The sequence below is a fragment of the Pseudorasbora parva genome, chromosome 16 (assembly GCF_024679245.1).
Source record: "Pseudorasbora parva isolate DD20220531a chromosome 16, ASM2467924v1, whole genome shotgun sequence".
Lineage (NCBI taxonomy): Eukaryota > Metazoa > Chordata > Actinopteri > Cypriniformes > Gobionidae > Pseudorasbora > Pseudorasbora parva.
The window spans coordinates 6,612,767-6,631,062 of record NC_090187.1 but is presented as its reverse complement, the minus strand read 5'-3'; the positions used below and the strand labels follow the sequence as shown (position 1 = coordinate 6,631,062).

The following is an 18,296-nucleotide window of genomic DNA, read 5'->3' as shown; positions in this document are numbered from 1 at the left end:
GAATCTACTTGAACTTGCCACGAGACTGAGGAAATGACAAGCCGCCATCATTCCTCTTGAGCCACACAACTTTCAGTACATTTTATTGCACTTGGACACTTAGTTCCCATTTATAGTCTTAAATGCTTGGCCAGTAGTGCTTTAAAAGAGATATGTAAAGAGTTGTTTATAAACCTTTTGTATTTGAACTCCAGTGGTCCACTGTTTAACATCTCTGTCTGCAAATGTCTTTTAAGTATTTATATGCTATTTTAAAATAAAACATCAGTTTGGTACCAAATGTGAAAGTGTCATTACTGAAAGCAAATAGAAGCAGTGAAAGTGTTTTTCAGGAATTACATCTGTATTATTTTTAACTTAAGAGTGGATGAGGCCATTTGTAACTTGCTTCCAGTGTCATTTGATTCCAATTATTTAAGTTTTGCGTTATGCTATAACAAAGTTTGCATAAGCACAAATAATTATACTGTTTACCTTTACAAAACAGTGCACACACCACACCACACCGTCATTTTTATTTGAAAAATGTATAACTGCTGTCACAAAGATCCATTCAGATAATTGTCTCGGTGGCCGTCCTGATGGATTTGCTGAATATAATGATAATTGAATCTTTTTGACTGATTCATAAGAACCGGTCTATAATAGTTATGATTTAAGGAATCGGACTTCATTGGTTTATGTAAGTTTTTACAATGCAACGGACATGTCTGTTTGTATTATTTCTTTAGAAATGAGACAGTGGTGAAAGCCAGTAGTGTGCAGGAAACAAACTACTAGTAGGGTACCAAACAAAACAGGTCATTACCGGCTATCATAGCAGCTTTATTTAAGAAATATTACACATTCTTAAAGTACAACAAATCTTCTCGAAGCTCTCCAGTCTCGCCTTTGTGCTACCGCAAATTAATATGAGAATTAAGACCTGACTTTGTTCTAAAATAAAAGCATGAAGGGATCTGAAAGAAAAGAAAATGACAGCACGGTTACTGATGAATTAAAAAAACGTAAGTTTGCAGGGCTTCAGTTCGTTTGGTATACGCAGCATAACTGCTGAGGTGCCTTCACTCAGACCTTGGCCTTCAAACCTCAAGCACCAAATCTTTCAACACCTTTTATGAAAAGCCTGAGTAAAAGAGGAAGAATGAGGAAAGGCAGCATTTGTACGGAACTGTTTTGGAAAAAACTGAATGTAATGAGCTGAGGCACTATGGTAGTGAATTCATGAGACCGTTTGGGTTGCGGGCCATCTTCTGAATGTACCTACACTAATCAAACAAAAAGTAGACAAAAATACATTTAGAATATATTATATTTCTTTTATAACATTTGAATGACACCTCAAATCTATCGTTTTTTGTGGGGAAGTACATATGAGAACACTTGATCATGGAGAAGAGAGGCAGAAAAGTGCAAAAATACTTTCCTCATCTCATTCTCATCTTGAATAAAAAGATCTATATGAAAGCGTTTGTAGCTGCTGCTCTCTGATTGGCTGTGTCGCATGTCAATCAAAAATGGTTGCTGAGGTGAGATCGAGTCAAATGTTATTCCTTCCACTCATTAAACTGAATCAAACACTTTTTCTTTCAGGAACAAAACACAAGAGGGATCCTAAATATGAACTGAATTTCAGTTAAACCTGTAGTAAACCAAAAAAACACCTATCATTTGAACACATAGGCATATCTGCATTCACGGGAAGCTGAGAGGGGTCACGGGGTCTCATGTCGCGCTGTAGTGAAAGTGGCTCGAGCAGCTCAGGCCTTCATGAGCGTGCTGACCACGGCCCTGGCGTTGAGGCTTCGCAGATCGCTGTACGTCTGCCCGGTGCCCACGAACACGATGGGCTGTCCCGTGATGTAGGTCATGGAGATGGCAGCACCCACCTACAGGAGACGTGGGTAAGTTTCTCTTAACCAAGGTTCATTTCACAAGAGGGCCATGAACATTTCTTTCATGAACGTTTCAAACAGCCATACCTTGTCATCGATGGTGTCAAACTTGGTGAGAACGATGCCATCGATGAGCCTGGGTTTGTCAGTCTTGGAATGATCAGCCAGAGCTTGATTAAATTTAACCTACAAAAAATGCAGCAAACATCCATGTACTACACACTGAATATTAATATTAACAGACCTGAAATATTCAGTTCAGGACTGGTTTCTTGCATTGATATAATAGAAACGCAAATAACACGTATAAGGATGACCTGTTTTTTTTTTAATATAGCTGTGTTTGTCTGAAAGAAGAATGTCATATACACTTAGGATGACTTGAGGGAGAGTAAATCATAAGCTAATTTTCATTTTCGGCTAACTATCCCTTTAACTGTTGCAACCTACTATTTCAGAGCCATCAAGCACTCCCTGGTGCAAGACCACTTTTTGTCTCACAATTACTTACCAGAAACATACTTGAACTTGAACACACTATAGAGCAGTGCCATCTATTGACTTTATCTGGCATTACACCGGAGCAAAACCTACCAGCTGATCCACAGCCTCATTGCCCACAAGTGCTTCTCCCACAAACAAGACCAGGTCTGGGGTGTTGACCGCAATCAGCTTAGCCAGAGCCGTCATTAGAGGGGCGTTATCCTGCATGCGGCCAGCTGTATCGATCAACACCACTTCAAAACCCTGGTTACGAGCTGTAGAAAGACAGGCGTTAACGAACGAATCCTCTGAAAGTTTTATTTCCTTTAAAATCATGTGGATTTTACCAAAAGCTATAGCTTCCATGGCGATCCCAGCAGCGTCCTTGCCGTAGCCCTTCTCGAAGAGTTGTACGGCCGGGCGTCCGCCGTGCTTCTCCGGGGGGTGCAGAGAGTTCAGGCGCCGCTGGTGAGTCCTCAGCTGCTCCACGGCACCCGCGCGGAACGTATCACAGGCGGCGATGAGCACAGAGAACCCGTTCTCAATCAGCCAATACGAGATCTGTATGAAGAGAAGTCACATGGACTTAATATTATATTCAATATGCTGATTTACTGCTCAAGAAACATTTATTATTATTAACAATATTGAAAGCAGTTTTTGCTTTTTAATGTTTTTACAGAAACCCTGACACTACCAATCAATAAAAAACAAAGTAATACTTTTTAATTCAGCAAGGATGCATTAAATTGATAAAAACTGACAGTAAAGACATTTATAATGTTGCAAAAGATTTTATTTCAAATTAAATGCCGTTCATTGAACTTTCTATTCAGAGAATCCTGAAAATGTTTTTATTGTGGTTTCCATTCATATATATTCATATATATATAAAATAACATTATGATTATGACATTATGAAGTGAATAACACTAATTCTCTCTTCATCACGGCACCTGTTAGTGGGTGGGGTATATTAGGCAGCAAGTGAACATTTTGTTCTCAGAGTTGATGTGTTAAAAGCAGAAAAAAGATTGGAGAGTTTGACAAGGGCCAAATTTTGATGGCTAGACGATTGGGTCAGAGCATCTCCAAACTACAGCTCTTGCGGGGTGTTACCAGTCTGCTGTGGTCAGTATTTATCAAAAGTGCTTAAAAGAAGGAACAGTGGTGAACCGGCGACAGGGTCACGTATGGCTCATGTGGTCTGATCAAAACAGACAAGAAGCTCAAATTGCTCAAGATGTTAATGCTGGTTCTGATAGAAATGTGTCAGAATACACAGTGTATCAGTTTGTTGTGTATGGGACTGCATAACCTCCGACCGGTCAGGGTGGCCATGCTGACCTCTGTCCAACAGTGGGCACGTGAGCAACAGAATGAGACCACAGAGCAATGGAAGAAGGTGGCCTGGTGTGATGAATCACAATGTCTTTTACATCACGTTAATGGCAGATCTGTGTGCGTACCTGGGGAACACATGGCACCAGGATGCACTATGGGAAAAAGGAAAGCCGGTGGAGGCAGTGTGATGCTTTAGGCAATGTTCTGCTGGGAAACCTTGGCTCCTGCCATCCATGTGGATGTTACTTTGACACGTACCACCTACCTAAGAATTGTTTCAGACCATGTACACCCTTTATTTTCTATTGGAAACAGTATTTCCTGGTGTCTGTGGCCTCTTTCAGCAGGATAATGCATCCTGCTGAGTTTGAGGAGTTGACTTGGCCTTCAAATTCCCCAAGATTTCAATCCAATCGAGCATCTGTGGGATGTGCTGAACAAACAATTCTGATCCATGGAGGCTCCAACTCGCAACTACAGGACGTAAAGGATCTGCTGCTAACATATTGGTACAAGATACCACAGCACACCTTGAGGGGTCTAACACAATATTGTTATGCCTGATCTGCGTGTGTGAGACAGTCTAAACAGCTGGCAAAATTCTGCTTTATATCAGCTGTGATAGGCAGCCTCGCTGTGGCGTAAGCAAGGTTTTATGTACCCTTAATGTCAAAGCTGTGTTACCTCTGTGAATATTTGAATCCTTTCTGTAAGAAATTTGATTGGCCGATTCAAATAAAGAAATTAAATGTGTGTGTGTGTGTGTGTGTAGATAAAACACAAACTTTGTGATTAATCGATTTAACAGCACTAATAATCGTTTTTACCTTTTAACATTAATAATAAAAACTATTATTAATAATTGAACACAGATAATAATAATTGAGCAGCAAATCAGAATCTTAGAATGATTTCTGAATGATCATGTGACACTAAAGACTGGAGTAATGATGCTGAAAATTCAGCTTTAATAATAATAATTTGTTACATTTATACAGCGCTTTAAGGGGGTAGGGGGGGTCACCACCAATGTGCAGCATCACCTGGATGATGCGACGGCAGCCATATTGCACCAGAACGCCCACCACACACCAGCTTTGATCACAGGAATAAATGACATTTTAAAATGTATTCAAATAGAAATCTGTTCTTTTAAATTGTAATGTAACAATATTACTATTTTTATTGTATTTTTAAACCAAATAAATGCCTCCTTGGTGAGCATAACATCAAGAAATTGTGGTATTTGTGGTTTCTCGCGCATGCAAACCGCATACATATTCCTTTTTTAATTTCAAGCACTTTAACAAAATACGTTTTTCAAGTATTCCAGACCGTACATTTCTATAAGCACTTTTTTTCCCTATAAATGCACGTACCTTGGCGAGGTTGGTGGACTTGCCGACGCCGTTGACCCCACAGAAGGTGATGACGAAGGGTTTGCGCTGAGAACGAGCATCTAGCACGTCCCTCAAGATGTCCACGCGGCGCTTGGGCTGCAAGATCTGCACCAGAGAGTCCTGCAGAGCCTGCTTCACCGTAGAGGCCACAGCTGGACAGAAGAAACCACAGGCAGATTTATAAGGCCGGAAGAGACATGCGCTCGATGTTCTGGGCGTGAGAACATGCATCCGTCTGTGAGAAGAATCTGGTTTGGACAGGGTGTTCAGCAGGAGTGTGTATGCTGTACTCACTGGTGAAAGTGCCCATGACTTTGCCTTCCAGTTTCTTGGCCACAGACTCACAGAGCTGGGAGGCTATTTCAGCTGCTACATTCTTGGCTAGAAAAAGAAGAGAAAAAACTCAAATTACTGTTCCGGTCACAATGTAGGCTGGGTTAGACTTCATTTTAAAGTGTCCTTGTTACAGAGGAATTCAGAGTTAGGGTTTGGTTTAGGGTTAGTTGCATGTAATTATGTATAATGTACAGTATATACGTTACTAGATATGTGATTATTTTGGTAGGTTATTATTTTGATTTGGAACGATTCACTAATTAATCATTTAGACATTCTTCTTTAAAGCAGCACTTGGCAACTTTTGCTCTCGGGGTCCCCCTACAGTTTGGAAAAAATAATGTCCTCAACTACTGTCGTAAGCTCTGTCATCCTACAACAGGGGATGCCATCGCGCATGCATTTGTTAACATGACAACCCTGATAGCCCTGAACTAGTAATGCGCGGGTCGTCTCATAACCCGCGGACCCCGTATGTCTATTTAATGGTCGCGGGTGCGGGGCGGCTTGTAAAAATATATACAGTGGTGCGGTGCGGGCCAAATAACTTCATAAAAGTGGCGCCGCGGGTTGGTGCAGCACTAACAGTTCCCCTGAACACTGCAAGAGGAGTTTTTACATTCAGGTGTTCTTCTGGCGTCGCGTGTGAAATGTCTTCATCCCAGGTACAGTCAGTGGCATATGTTTCAGCATGTCATATGAATATAATTTCATGGGTTTTATTTTTTTCAAACGCCAAATAATCACGATGCTCATGTTTACAAGCCAGTGTCATTATAGTAGTCTATTGGTTACTGTTTTACAGAATCTATATGATACTTCAGTTCAATGTTTGAGTGGTAGCTCACCGTAACAAGCAGGACAGCATCAGTCGTGCACGCCTCCTTCAGCTCACGCCGACGAGCAAACGCTGGTCACATGTTGATCCTCGTCCTGCCTTTTATCCCATCACTTTTTCGTTTCCTCTTATTGCTTTCCTCCAACAAAACCTTTTCTTTCTTATTTGTCTCTGCTGCTTCGGACATGACTATATTATCCGACGAACAAAGTTGGGCTCGCACGTCTGAATGTAAGGAAGTGTGGGTGTTGGTGGAAGTGACGTATATGCCGTAAAGCAGTCGAATTTTGTAGTTCTTTTTGTTCTCGGGTTACTACCCGAAACCCGAAGTTTAAAAGTACGATTAAAAACGATACAGACCCCATCAGGCTATGGCAGACGTGTCATTCAACCTATTGTAAGTCGATTTATCATCACAAGAGTCTTGAAAATATATTATGAAGGTTGAAAAGTTACCTAGTGCTGCTTTAAAAAGAAAAATTCTTTAAAAACAACTCAACAGAAAAATTGTCTCATAAATCTCACAAAAGTTGCATAGTGCACCTTTAAATATACTTTAATTATATATATTTTTCTAATTTAATCTTTTCTAATCCAATTTGTATCAAACGTTTTGTCATTTGTTAGATGTATTTATTATATAAATTAATTTATTGTACATTTTGATTTATTTTAATATTACATGTTTTACTACCGTTTCAACCTATATTCTATCTGTACTTTTAGATGTATTATTAATTATTTTTTCCCCTTTAAATGGAATACATTTATTTTTATTTACTCTAGTCGTATATTTTTTACACAGATTACACCATCTTAAAATTCCTAAATATTTACAGTTTGTCCATGACTATAGTAACCCTTTAATATAATTAATTTTTAAAAAAATTGAAAAACTTGATTGTGAATTAAATGAAGTGCCATGGGCAAGAGCGATGTCATACCAATGAGGTGGTCCCTCATCTTGTCCAGAACTGGCTCCATGTCCTCCTGAGTCAGATTCTTAGAGCCCACCAGGCCTTTCAGCATCCCAAACATCCCCCCAAAACCACCCTTTTTAGCTCTGCAGAGAAAACACAGAATGTGGCATCTCCACATCTAAGGATTCAAATGAAGACACATTCAGCAGAAGCCAGTTCAGATGAAGAAAATCAAATGTTGTGAGGCAGTGTTGAAAGGACAGAACAGAGATGTTAAAATGTTACCCTTTCTTGCTAGGATTTGGCACCACAACTCTCTTCTTCTCTTCCTCCTCCTCCTCCTCTTCCTCCACTTCTTCATCCTCTTCGTCTGAGGACTCATAATCAACACCACGCAGGTCACCTTTCATTGAATCCACCTGAATCAGCTGAGAGGAACAGAAAATTTCATCTGCAATTAATTTAAAAGCATTTTTTATTTTTTTTGGAAGCCTTTATTCAATATAAAGACTTTGCCTCTGTAGCGACTCAGGCGAATCAAACACACAATCGCCAGTTACATTTAACAAATATGTTTTGAAAGTTGTGCTTACTAACAGACCTTCCCCCAACACAACAGAGAAAGATTCTTCGTTACCCTGGAAACCATCTGATAAGATGTTTTATGGCCCAAAAGAATTTGGCCACATGAAGTTTCAGACACAAAGAGTTTAAGACACAGAGCTTTTGCCTCAAATTATAGACAAACCATCTATAAATGAACATGCACCCCAGGACATTATATGTAAACACATAACTGTTTTGTAAAATGTTTCTTCTGTATGGTATTTTGCATCTTTTTTATCTTTGTCTTAACAAATTACTAGTTCAGATAACCTCATATGTCATGTCTCCTATCAAATTAATGCTCACTTCACGACTTACACTTCCATGTATATCACTTATTCAGAAAATGCAGTGTGTGTTTGTTGCATTAATTATAGTATGAATGGTCAGAGACCCACTGAGTCGAGCTTTGAAACAAAGAGCCATAAAATCTGCTGAGGAATTTCCCGCCTGGAAATCCCAACAATCTCATTGGTTAAGTCTAACCCTGGAGGGTGGGACTAATTCCAGACCTTAAAAGACCAGTGGAGACAATCTTCTCTCTCTTCTCTGAAAATCTCTTACTTCGCTCTCTTACTTCTCCAACTCTCTCCCTGTGGGAGCCAACACCCACGGTGGCTGGCACTTAAGCCATGCCACCAATGCAGGCCCTCCAAGCAGGCCCCAGCTCTTCCTCTCTTCCTCGGAAAAAACCACCGGACACGCAGGGCATTTGAACTCGGAACAAACGCACACACGCGAGAAGCCACAACTAGAGCAAGTATTATCTTCCAAATTCAAACTGCTGTAAAGAGGGTGTGTTATTTTCCCGTTGGGACAAGTTAACTCCGTGAAGGTTGTATTTGATGAACTGAAGGAAAGCTGCTTCTTATCCCCCCCCCGCTCTCTTTGTCTTTCTCTCTCTCTCTCTCTCTCTTTTATCTCTCTCTAATTTCAGTCTATTCATTATTCTCTTTTATGTATTCTTTCGTTAATATCTATACTTCTACTCTCTTGATGCATATTTAGTATGTACTTTCTGTGTGAATTGTAGTGTTATTTTTAGTCTGTGTTTATTGAACCTCCAAAAGACATTTAATGAGTGGAGTCTGTTATTCTGCCACATACACAAAGTCAATGAAACTTGCGATCTAACGTTACCTAACTGCTTATGCAACTATGTTAGTAAAGTAAACTGTATGACCATTTGAAATATTGAACTTGTCCTGATCAGTAAAGTTAATGTTTCTTATGCGCTCGTAAAGCAGTAATCCCTTATTGAGAATTGATTTGAAAAGTCTATAACTAATTTGCAGGACAAACTTAGTAAGATAATTTCAAGCAATTCCGTAAGGGGTTACTTGTATTTAATTAAACAATTTTCCCTATCGGAAAATTTTAATACGTAATGAACGACTAGCAAATTATATTCATAAATTCATGAATATTGAATATTAAATCCCTTTTGAGTTAATTATTCCCCGAGACATTAAATTCATAAGTCATTGTCGTTACATCTCTGTCAGAAAGAAGACGAAGAATGAAGAAGTGCAGTAAAGGGCATTTCACACTGGACGCTATTATGTGATCTGAATATCTTGAAACATCGTTGTTTTCAGCATCGTTGCGTGTCTGCAGACGACAGTGGCCCACTGAGACGTAATTTTTTTCATCAGGACGGAAAGTTTTGCGTAACCAGACCTTCAGGCTGACGGCAGAAGGTCTGGTCTTTTTTCCCGCAGCTTTCATTTGTCGAGGATCACCCGAGAGGACGTTTGACTGACATGGAACACAACCACACAATCACAGTTCATTTAGTTCTGTGTCATGTTTAGGGGCGTGAAAGTGTAAAGTCAATGTCCCTGCAATAACAGACCGGTGTGCATCGATGAATTTTTCATTCATGAGTGTTGTGCAAGTTTACTGAGCCGCAAACCTCACATACTTTTGAAAATCCAGCGTATGGGTGATACTGGTAAGGGCTCATTGTCACAGTTGTAAACACAGCGGCTTTCTTCTTCATTTAGGGGGTTTGGCATCACGGCATTTGTGTCCAGGCGGACCTTTAAAGAACGCAACACGTGCGTCGTTTCACAGACATCCTGTAGAATTCAACTATTCAGATGACGACTTCGAAACTCCTGAAGTATACCAAATGCATCAAACGTTCAGCCAAAGGTCTGTGGGCGTGACGTCCGAGGTGGAGACTAGGTTCCACTAGGTGCATTATTTTACTCAAATTATGACAATTTTCTGCGGTGGAGTTTACTTTGAAAGCTGTGCGGACGCTTTGTGTGCTGCAAGTACACGTTTGCACTTGTTGTGATGTAAATGTTTCAGATGTAAAGCTGGACTTCTCACCGGTTCAGCTGAGGCTTCATGGTCTTGGTTCTGTGCGTCACCAGTGTTGCCATTGCTTCCACTGTAGTCCAGATCTCCAGTGTTCCTCCCACCCATATCCCACACCCGGTTTGCCTTCCCTTTTGGCTTCTGGGGTTTAGGGGACTTACTGTGCAACACAACAGCAATATAAAAAATTTACTTCAAACAAGCTTCTGTTGTCAAAATGATCAGATGGAATACTGTAGTCTAGATCTCAACTTAAAGGGTTAGTTCACCTAAAAAATAAAATGTATGTTATTAATGACTCACCCTAATGTCGTTCCACACCTGTAAGACCTCTGTTCATTTTCAGAACACAGTTTCAGATATTTTATATTTAGTCCGACAGTGTATCTAAGTGTATGCACACTATACTGTCCATGTCCAGAAAGGGAATAAAAACATCATCAAAGTAGTCCATATGTGACATCAGTTAGTTTATTAGAATCTCTTGAAGCATCGAAAATACATTCTGGTCCAAAAATAGCAAAAACTACGACTTTATTCAGCATTGTGATCTCTTCCACGTTTGTTTTCAATCCTCAAATAAAGATTCAAACAGTTATGAATCAGCAGATTCATGTTTCAGATCGCCAATGTCACTTGATTTCAGCAGTTCGACACGCAATCCAAATCATTGATCGATTCACTGATTCACAACCGTTTGAATCTTTATTTAAGGTTTGAAAACAAATGTGGAAGAGAAGTCAATGCTAAATAAAGTTTTTGTTATTTTGTTATTTCCTAGTTTTTGTTATTTTTGTACCAAAATGCATTTTCCATGCTTCAAGAGATTCTAATAAACTAACTGATGTCTCATATGGACTACTTGATGTTTTTATTCCCTTTCTGGACATGGACAGTACAGTGGGCATACACTTGGATACACTCTCAGACTAAATATAAAATATCTTAAACTGTGTTCCGAAGATGAACGGAAATGAACGGAGGACTTACGGGTGTGGAATGACATTAGGGTGAGTCATTAATGACATCAATTTCCTTTTTGGGTGAACTAACCCTTTAAGATTTAAGGGTTAAAGTGGAAGTCATTTAGAGATTTGTGACACTTGTATGATCAAAAGTGGCTTCATCGGCTATGAGAGAGGCCTTTTCAGATAATTCATAATGTCTCATACCTGGTCTTCTCTACTTTTACGCCACCCAACTGCTTGCTGAAGAACTTGGCACGGTTCCTCTCAATGATCTCCTCTGGGGTCAGACCATCGTTTCCATTCTCCACAGCCTTTTTAGAGGTGGTCTGTGAAGCAGCTTTAGTCTGATCTCCTCCTGAGACACCTGAAAATAGGTAAAAAAAGAGAGAACGGTCACACTAACAACCGTACAAGATGAGATGCACAATACTAAATTTCTCTGCCAATAACGATACCAATAGTTTGCTTTTCTTGGGGAAAAAATCTCTCCAAAATAACCCTGCAAACTATACAGGGAACCATCTTATTAAAATATGTACATTACTATAATATTAGAAGTTAAAATTAACAACAGAGCTATTTTTTTATTTTCAGATATAATAACTAGACTCAAACATGTAACAGTTTGTATGCGACTAGATTGTACAGGTAGTTTACATCAACACTTGTCATAGCTTGCAATATCTAACTAACAAACTAAGAACACAGGATAACTTTTCTGAGGTAAATGCAACAATAAGATACTAGCTATTTTATTGGCGTCTTCCACGATTTAAACGCTGATTAAGTGATTACATGAAACGTGATCCATTTCAGTAAATTGTACAGCAACTTTCAACATACCTTCTGATGTTCATGCATGTTTTCCTCGAAATAACTAGTTTTAAAAATGGAAGTCTGCCGCTTGAACTGAGGCACTACAGCGATCCATCACGTCGAATTTAATAGTGTCATAACGGCATTTATTGTGTGAATTTAATGATAAAATGGGCAGAAATTGAAAGCTGAGACTTTTGTTTCTTATCAGAAGTAACAAAGCTCTTTGCAATATTTGGATGGGAGGTACACTAATGTAGGTAAAAACTGCGGACCTGGCAACCAAGACTTGAACTTCAGGTAATTCATGGGGTCAAATCGAGTTTTATGTACCTATTTTTTTAACTGTTAATGTGTCATTGTCTTGATAATGTGCCCTAAATTTAACAAGAGAGATTTTCTTTAAACACACACAGTATGAGTTGCAGTCTGACATGTTTTTTTGTTGTTGACCCTTTTGATTGACAGGATACCATCGGCCCTGATCACCAGCTGTTCTGAAGTGGAAATAATTGCTTTTATCAGCCAATACTGATTATTGGTAATAAGTGCATCTCTTATAAAGCACCGAAAGTGTGCATCGCTCACATTTCTCACCTTCTTTTTTGGCATTTTTACTTTTCTTGCCTCCTTGCTCCTTGCTTTTGTCTCCATCCTTTGTCTCAATCATAGACTTCACAGTTTTCTGGGATTTCTGGGACTCTTTGAAAGGCCTCATGGAGACGGGGGCCTTGGCTTTGCTGCCGTCCTCCGCCACCCTGCAAAAAAATTGTAATTGTAATATTTTATGTAAATTATACAAATTAATACCTTTTTTTTCCCTTTTGCTTCCAAACTAAAAATGTTACATAATAATTTGGCCAATACTTATTTGGGCATGCCATAATAATGTACCTGAAGGAACTGTATCCATATGCTACCTTTAAAAAGTCTGAACAGTAGTGTCTTCTGCTCTTGTTGGCAGTATTTATTTGTTTTAATCAAAAATACAGTAATTTTGTGACCATATGAAGTTCTTTCAAATTCTTATAATCAATGTTGAAAGCAGTTGTGCTGCTTCATATTTTTGTGGAATCCATGAATTCACCCATTTTTTAAGATTCATTGATGAATACAACATTTTTAAGAATATTTATTTGAAATAGAAATTATAAATGTTTGTACTGTCCTTTGTAATCAATTCAATGTATCCCTGATGAATTAAAATATAAAAACAACAACAACAAAAGTAGTGTAGTAGGAGTGTAATTTCAGATTGCTCACGGTTCAGTTTTGTATCACTGTTTCGGTACGGTTCGGTATTTTCTATGTTCAGGGAAAAAAGGACTACTGTCAAATAAAATAAAATAAAATCAAGAAAATAAGAACAAATTATTTAAATAAAAGCAGACGCACAAATTAATACAATCAAGCAAAGATACTAATAACAAAATCAGTGCTTTTCAGATAGGTCTAACAGTATTCATGTACAGAAATCAAATAAAGTAATCAAATGTAAAATAACATTGCATATTTGACTGTATAAATTAAAGTTTAATCCTTATTATTATTAAGCTATTGAATGAAGAACAGTCAGTGATGTGCTTATCTTTTGTTTGGCATTAAACAGACAGCAGTAAAGGCTACTGCCCTTTTAAGACAATGCATGGATAGGAGTCATCTTTCTCGACTGTATAAAGTTCACTTACAGCATATTCAGACTATGTCTGGTTGGAATGGATACTTATCAAGATGGACATGTTGGCATAATTTGTGTGAGTTTGTCCGTTCAAGCTCAAGACTTGAAAGAGAACTCAACATTTTTGTGCTTTTCACAATATGTGGAACTTCTCTTTTGCATCTTATTGCTTTTGAATGTTTAAATTAGCAAGGATTAAATGAGTTTAGTTTAAAGGGGTGATGAATTGAGAAATCAACTTTCCCTTGAGATTTTGATATATAAAAGGTCATGATAATATAAGATTATCCTGTAAATTTCAGAGCTTAAAACTTCCTTGTTAGTCAAAGAAAAGCTTTTATAGACACCAGGCCCAGAAAACAGTCCTGTGCTTCATCCTGACATCATCTAGTGTCAAAACACCACCTCTACAGAATAATAAGCATGTGTAATTTAGTAGCCCCGCCCAAAGACTCATCGGATCACGCTAGACAGCAGCAATAAACATGTCGAAGAAGATAGCAAGATATTGTGGAAGAACACAGTCGCTGCATAAGCTTCCTTTGGACCCTAATATTAGGAATGTGTGATACTTTATTCATTTTTAATGAAGTTCCAGCTCACATGGGGAAGAACGTTTGTGTGTTTGCTTCATTTCACTGCGGATTCGTTTGTAAACAAGTCTCAGGTGCTGGATTTGCAGACATATTGAGATTAAAACACAATGTTGTGCCTTCTATATTGGATCCAACAGGAATGGTGCAAAAAACGTATGTGAGTAAAATGTCTTTTTTTATATGTAGGCTAAAAGTAGTCCCAGGGCTGTGTGTTTTTCAGGTGGGCTATCAAAACGTACGCTCGTCGGCAGAAATAATATGTTCTTGTTCTGGGTGTGTGCGCGCACGTGTGTGTGTGTGTGTTCACGTTTATATCCATAGATCGTGTGGACCATGTAATACAGAAATGATATTCCAATCAATCGCAGGTGGATGAAAAAAAAATCATTGTGTTTGTTTGATAAAGACGATCCCAGTTGATCCCAGTTGCCGCTTTCAAATCAATCCCTCCCTCATGAACTGAGAAGGGGAGCTGAAGCTCATTAAATATGCAAATCTTATCCAATCCTAGCCGTGGGCATTTACTTTCAAGTCTCCAGTGATACGCCCATCAAAGCCCAGCGTTCAAAAGACAAAACCAGTGTAGAAAATAGCCTATTATATAACGTCATTAGTTAACCTAAGACAACAGTATAAAAAAATTAAAACAGCGAGTTCATACACAGATAGCAACGTGTGCTGTTCAGGTCTCATCTGGGTGATAACGGCGAAAATTACTGGTCGTTTTCGAACACATGGCAGCACTCACTCAAAACACAAAAAGATTACAAAGAGTGACCACGGTTTTTTTCTCCCCCGGTTGTAATGCATCATTGTGTGTATCAATCGACAGAAACATACATTAGATTAACTATTTTAAACATTGTTATTTTAAACAAACCCTATTAAAGATACGTTGTCAGATTTGAGATGAACCGCAGTGAAAGAACCGTGAGTGAAGAACGGTATGGTTCGATTTTTTACCGAGAACCGTTACACCCCTATAATGTAATGTATTTATACAAAAATAATAACTGGAATTTTAAATATGACACATATCTAAAGAATATTTTGAGCCAAAGGTTTACACTTAAGTGTGTGAAATTAGTTTTGCAGACAAAAATATTTTTTTTTAAATGCTGACAGCCATTCATCTTTATCAACCCAGGAAAAAGGTCTAGCTCACCGCAAAAGACTGTGGAAGTCCTCTCCAAACTCAAAATTATTGAGCAGAAATTTTAGGGCGCCTCTCTGCTCCAGCTCATTCTTGTATCGATCCCTGAAGTGAAGCTGGACATCATCCATAAACTTATCCACATACGTCAGCGTCAGGATCTTTTGAAAACCCACCTGGGAAACCAGAAGCACATGATCAGACATATGGACGTTTGAGCCATGTGACACCGACTGATCTGATCATCATATTATACTAAAAAATAAAAAATAAACACTCACCACAAACACAAGCTCAAACTCATTGTCCAGCTTGTATTTAAGACTCAGGGCATTATGGGTGAAAGAGTTATTCCCTGTCCTCTCCTGCAACAGAAAGCAACAACAACAACAAAAACACATCAACTTCAAATGTCTCTTAACATACAAGTTATTATTATCTTAATTTGATATTCTTTTATAAAGTTAACTGTTGGATGGAGATGCGAAGGCTGGACAGACCAAAATCGTGATGCAGACTCTTGCCCCTGGTTTTATAGACGAGGCTTAAGCTAGTCCCAGATTAAAATGCATGATTGAGTTGTTTTAAGCAGGGCTCAAATGATTCCTCGAGTTACTCAAATTCAAAAAAATCTTCGTTTAGTTCATTTAACAACGGGTTTGCGCATGCATCACCATCATTGTGATGTGTATGTGAAATGTTTAATGGACTTTATATACTTGATATCACACCATTGAATACACCATTAAAATGTCCTCAAAGCTTTTTCGTGTCATATAAATCTCACACTTGAATCATTTATAACTCCTAACGTAATAAAACATACTGTGTTACTATGATGAATGATTAGCTCAAATGTTTTCAAATTAGCTCAGGTCTGAATGTGCGATGCACTTTATCTGAATTAAATACAAACACATCTGTCACTTTTGCTCAGCGTTCCGTGTGCTGAAGGTTGTCGAGTCAACCCTGGTTTAGTTTATTTAAGAAATGTAATTTCGCCAAAAGATTTTTTTAAAGCAACCTACTTCAGTGTGAATGAGAATATTTATTATTTGAATAATTATAATGTGACAACCGGGTGAGGATATCTAAATCAGAGAAAACCATGTGCGGGGTGGATGGGCTTTTTTTAACAGTGGATCCGGTGATGTTAGATCTCATCCGTGCATGTCTAGTGTGCCCATCTCTACTCTTCCAAGTTCTTCCTGTCCAATATTTTTTCCTTCTTACAAGAGCCACAAAGCCTTCCAAGAAGACAGTAAAGGCTTATGTCATGCCTGAGCTGAAGCTGAAACTTAAATAACAAATGCAATGTTTATGCATTATTTATATTACTATAATGTTGATTTATAGGTTGTACCATGTTTACTTTTTCTAATTAATTTGAAATAAATTTTTATATATGTATTACTAAAATAATCGATAGCAGCCGGCTGCCCTAATTTAAATTGAAAGAAACTTGCATTGACAGATCTTAAACTATGTCTGTGACATTGTATGGTCTCAAGATGCAAACCAGTAATGCTTTTCCCCCCAAGGCACGTTTAAGCTACTTATCTGTGAAACCGGACCATATTTTGTTTTCATGCTACGTTTATTTTAAATTAGGTAACAGTTAATCAAATATATATAAACAGCCTTAGTCCTAATGGGTTGTTATCATAGCTATCAAAATCCAGTGTTCGGCATTTTGCGTACGTGAGTTTTTGTTGTAGATGTCTATAAAAAAAAATAACAATAAAAAAAAAATTTAATTGAGATTTCTTACAGCTCTTACAGGTTGTTGGCCTTGTCTGTTTCGTTGCTTCTATTACTCTCCCCTTTTTTGTAAGTCGCTTTGGATAAAAGCGTCTGCTAAATGATTAAATGTAAATATATATATATATATAGCATTAATGGAATGTGGCTTTTAATGTTAAATTTAGATTTTTTATTTTATTTTACGTTCTTAGAGCTAACAGCTAATGTTGCATGCAATAAAACTTTGACAACATTTCATAATAATGATAAAGTAAATCTCTCTCCGGGCTTTTTAAAAAAGATTTTTTTTAGAACATTTACAAGCAAAAAGACAATAAAGACATTACTCGAAAGGGGTTGCAATTCATTAAATTATAAAATGGACTAGTGTTTTATATTATCATATAATTTTACACCATAGAAGATTTCTACAAACACTTATTTTTTAAATTCATATTTAGAATTTTCCTTTAAAATAATACGTTTTTAATTAACATTTATGAACGTAACATTTTGCAAGGAATCAAAATAAAATAATTTAAAAAAAATACTTAACATCAGAAGGGTCTATATTCAGCTCTCTGTTTGTCTAAGCTGGCACGTGCCGTATTACGCAACGCAGTTGACTGTCCAACATGCTTAATCCAAAAATGCTATTTAGATGCCAACTAATGCATCATCTGTAGGACAATGTTCCTGCTATTTTACCTCATCCAACATAGTTCCCATAGTAACCTACATTACACATTCTCACAGCCTGAAGCCCATGTGTTCGCTGGCCTTAGCTGCCTATATACTGAATAAAACAATAATAATCCACATCAGGCCGAGCAGGGACGTTACCTGGAGGATGACGGAGCGGATGAGAGCATTGACAGGCCCGGTAAAGGACTCATTGACTCCGGCGCCCTGAAAACACCACAACACGATGCCCCCTTTACTGAAGATGGCGAAGAAGTCCAGCATCTTTGCCAAACACGAACAAACCCAATTCTAGGTAGGACAGAACAAACAGCGGTAAACAAAAAACGAGTAAAAAAATAAATAAGAACTTCAAAGTTGCCCTGCGCTTGAATAAATGTGCGCAGTGCTGCCTGCCGTCAGAATAAACACTCAACTCACGATCAGACACGTCAGTGGCATAATGAGGAAGTGACGCAACTTCCGGTGGAGCGCTTCAACATTTGGCAAT

At 38.2% G+C, this 18,296-nt stretch overlaps 1 protein-coding gene across 1 annotated transcript; it reads right to left on the bottom strand.

Annotated features, from left to right (window-relative positions):
- Positions 1-785: 785 nt before the first annotated feature.
- srpra (SRP receptor subunit alpha) lies at positions 786-18,248 on the bottom strand. Its single transcript, XM_067419313.1, has 14 exons — positions 17,948-18,248; positions 15,643-15,726; positions 15,374-15,537; positions 12,532-12,692; positions 11,323-11,482; positions 10,163-10,310; positions 7,502-7,644; positions 7,241-7,359; positions 5,417-5,503; positions 5,102-5,274; positions 2,726-2,939; positions 2,490-2,653; positions 1,983-2,081; positions 786-1,889 (listed from the first exon to the last, which is right to left on the bottom strand). The coding sequence occupies exons 1-14, from the start codon at positions 18,068-18,070 to the stop codon at positions 1,761-1,763; spliced, it is 1,968 nt and encodes a 655-aa protein (XP_067275414.1). The 5' UTR covers positions 18,071-18,248; the 3' UTR covers positions 786-1,760.
- Positions 18,249-18,296: the final 48 nt, after the last annotated feature.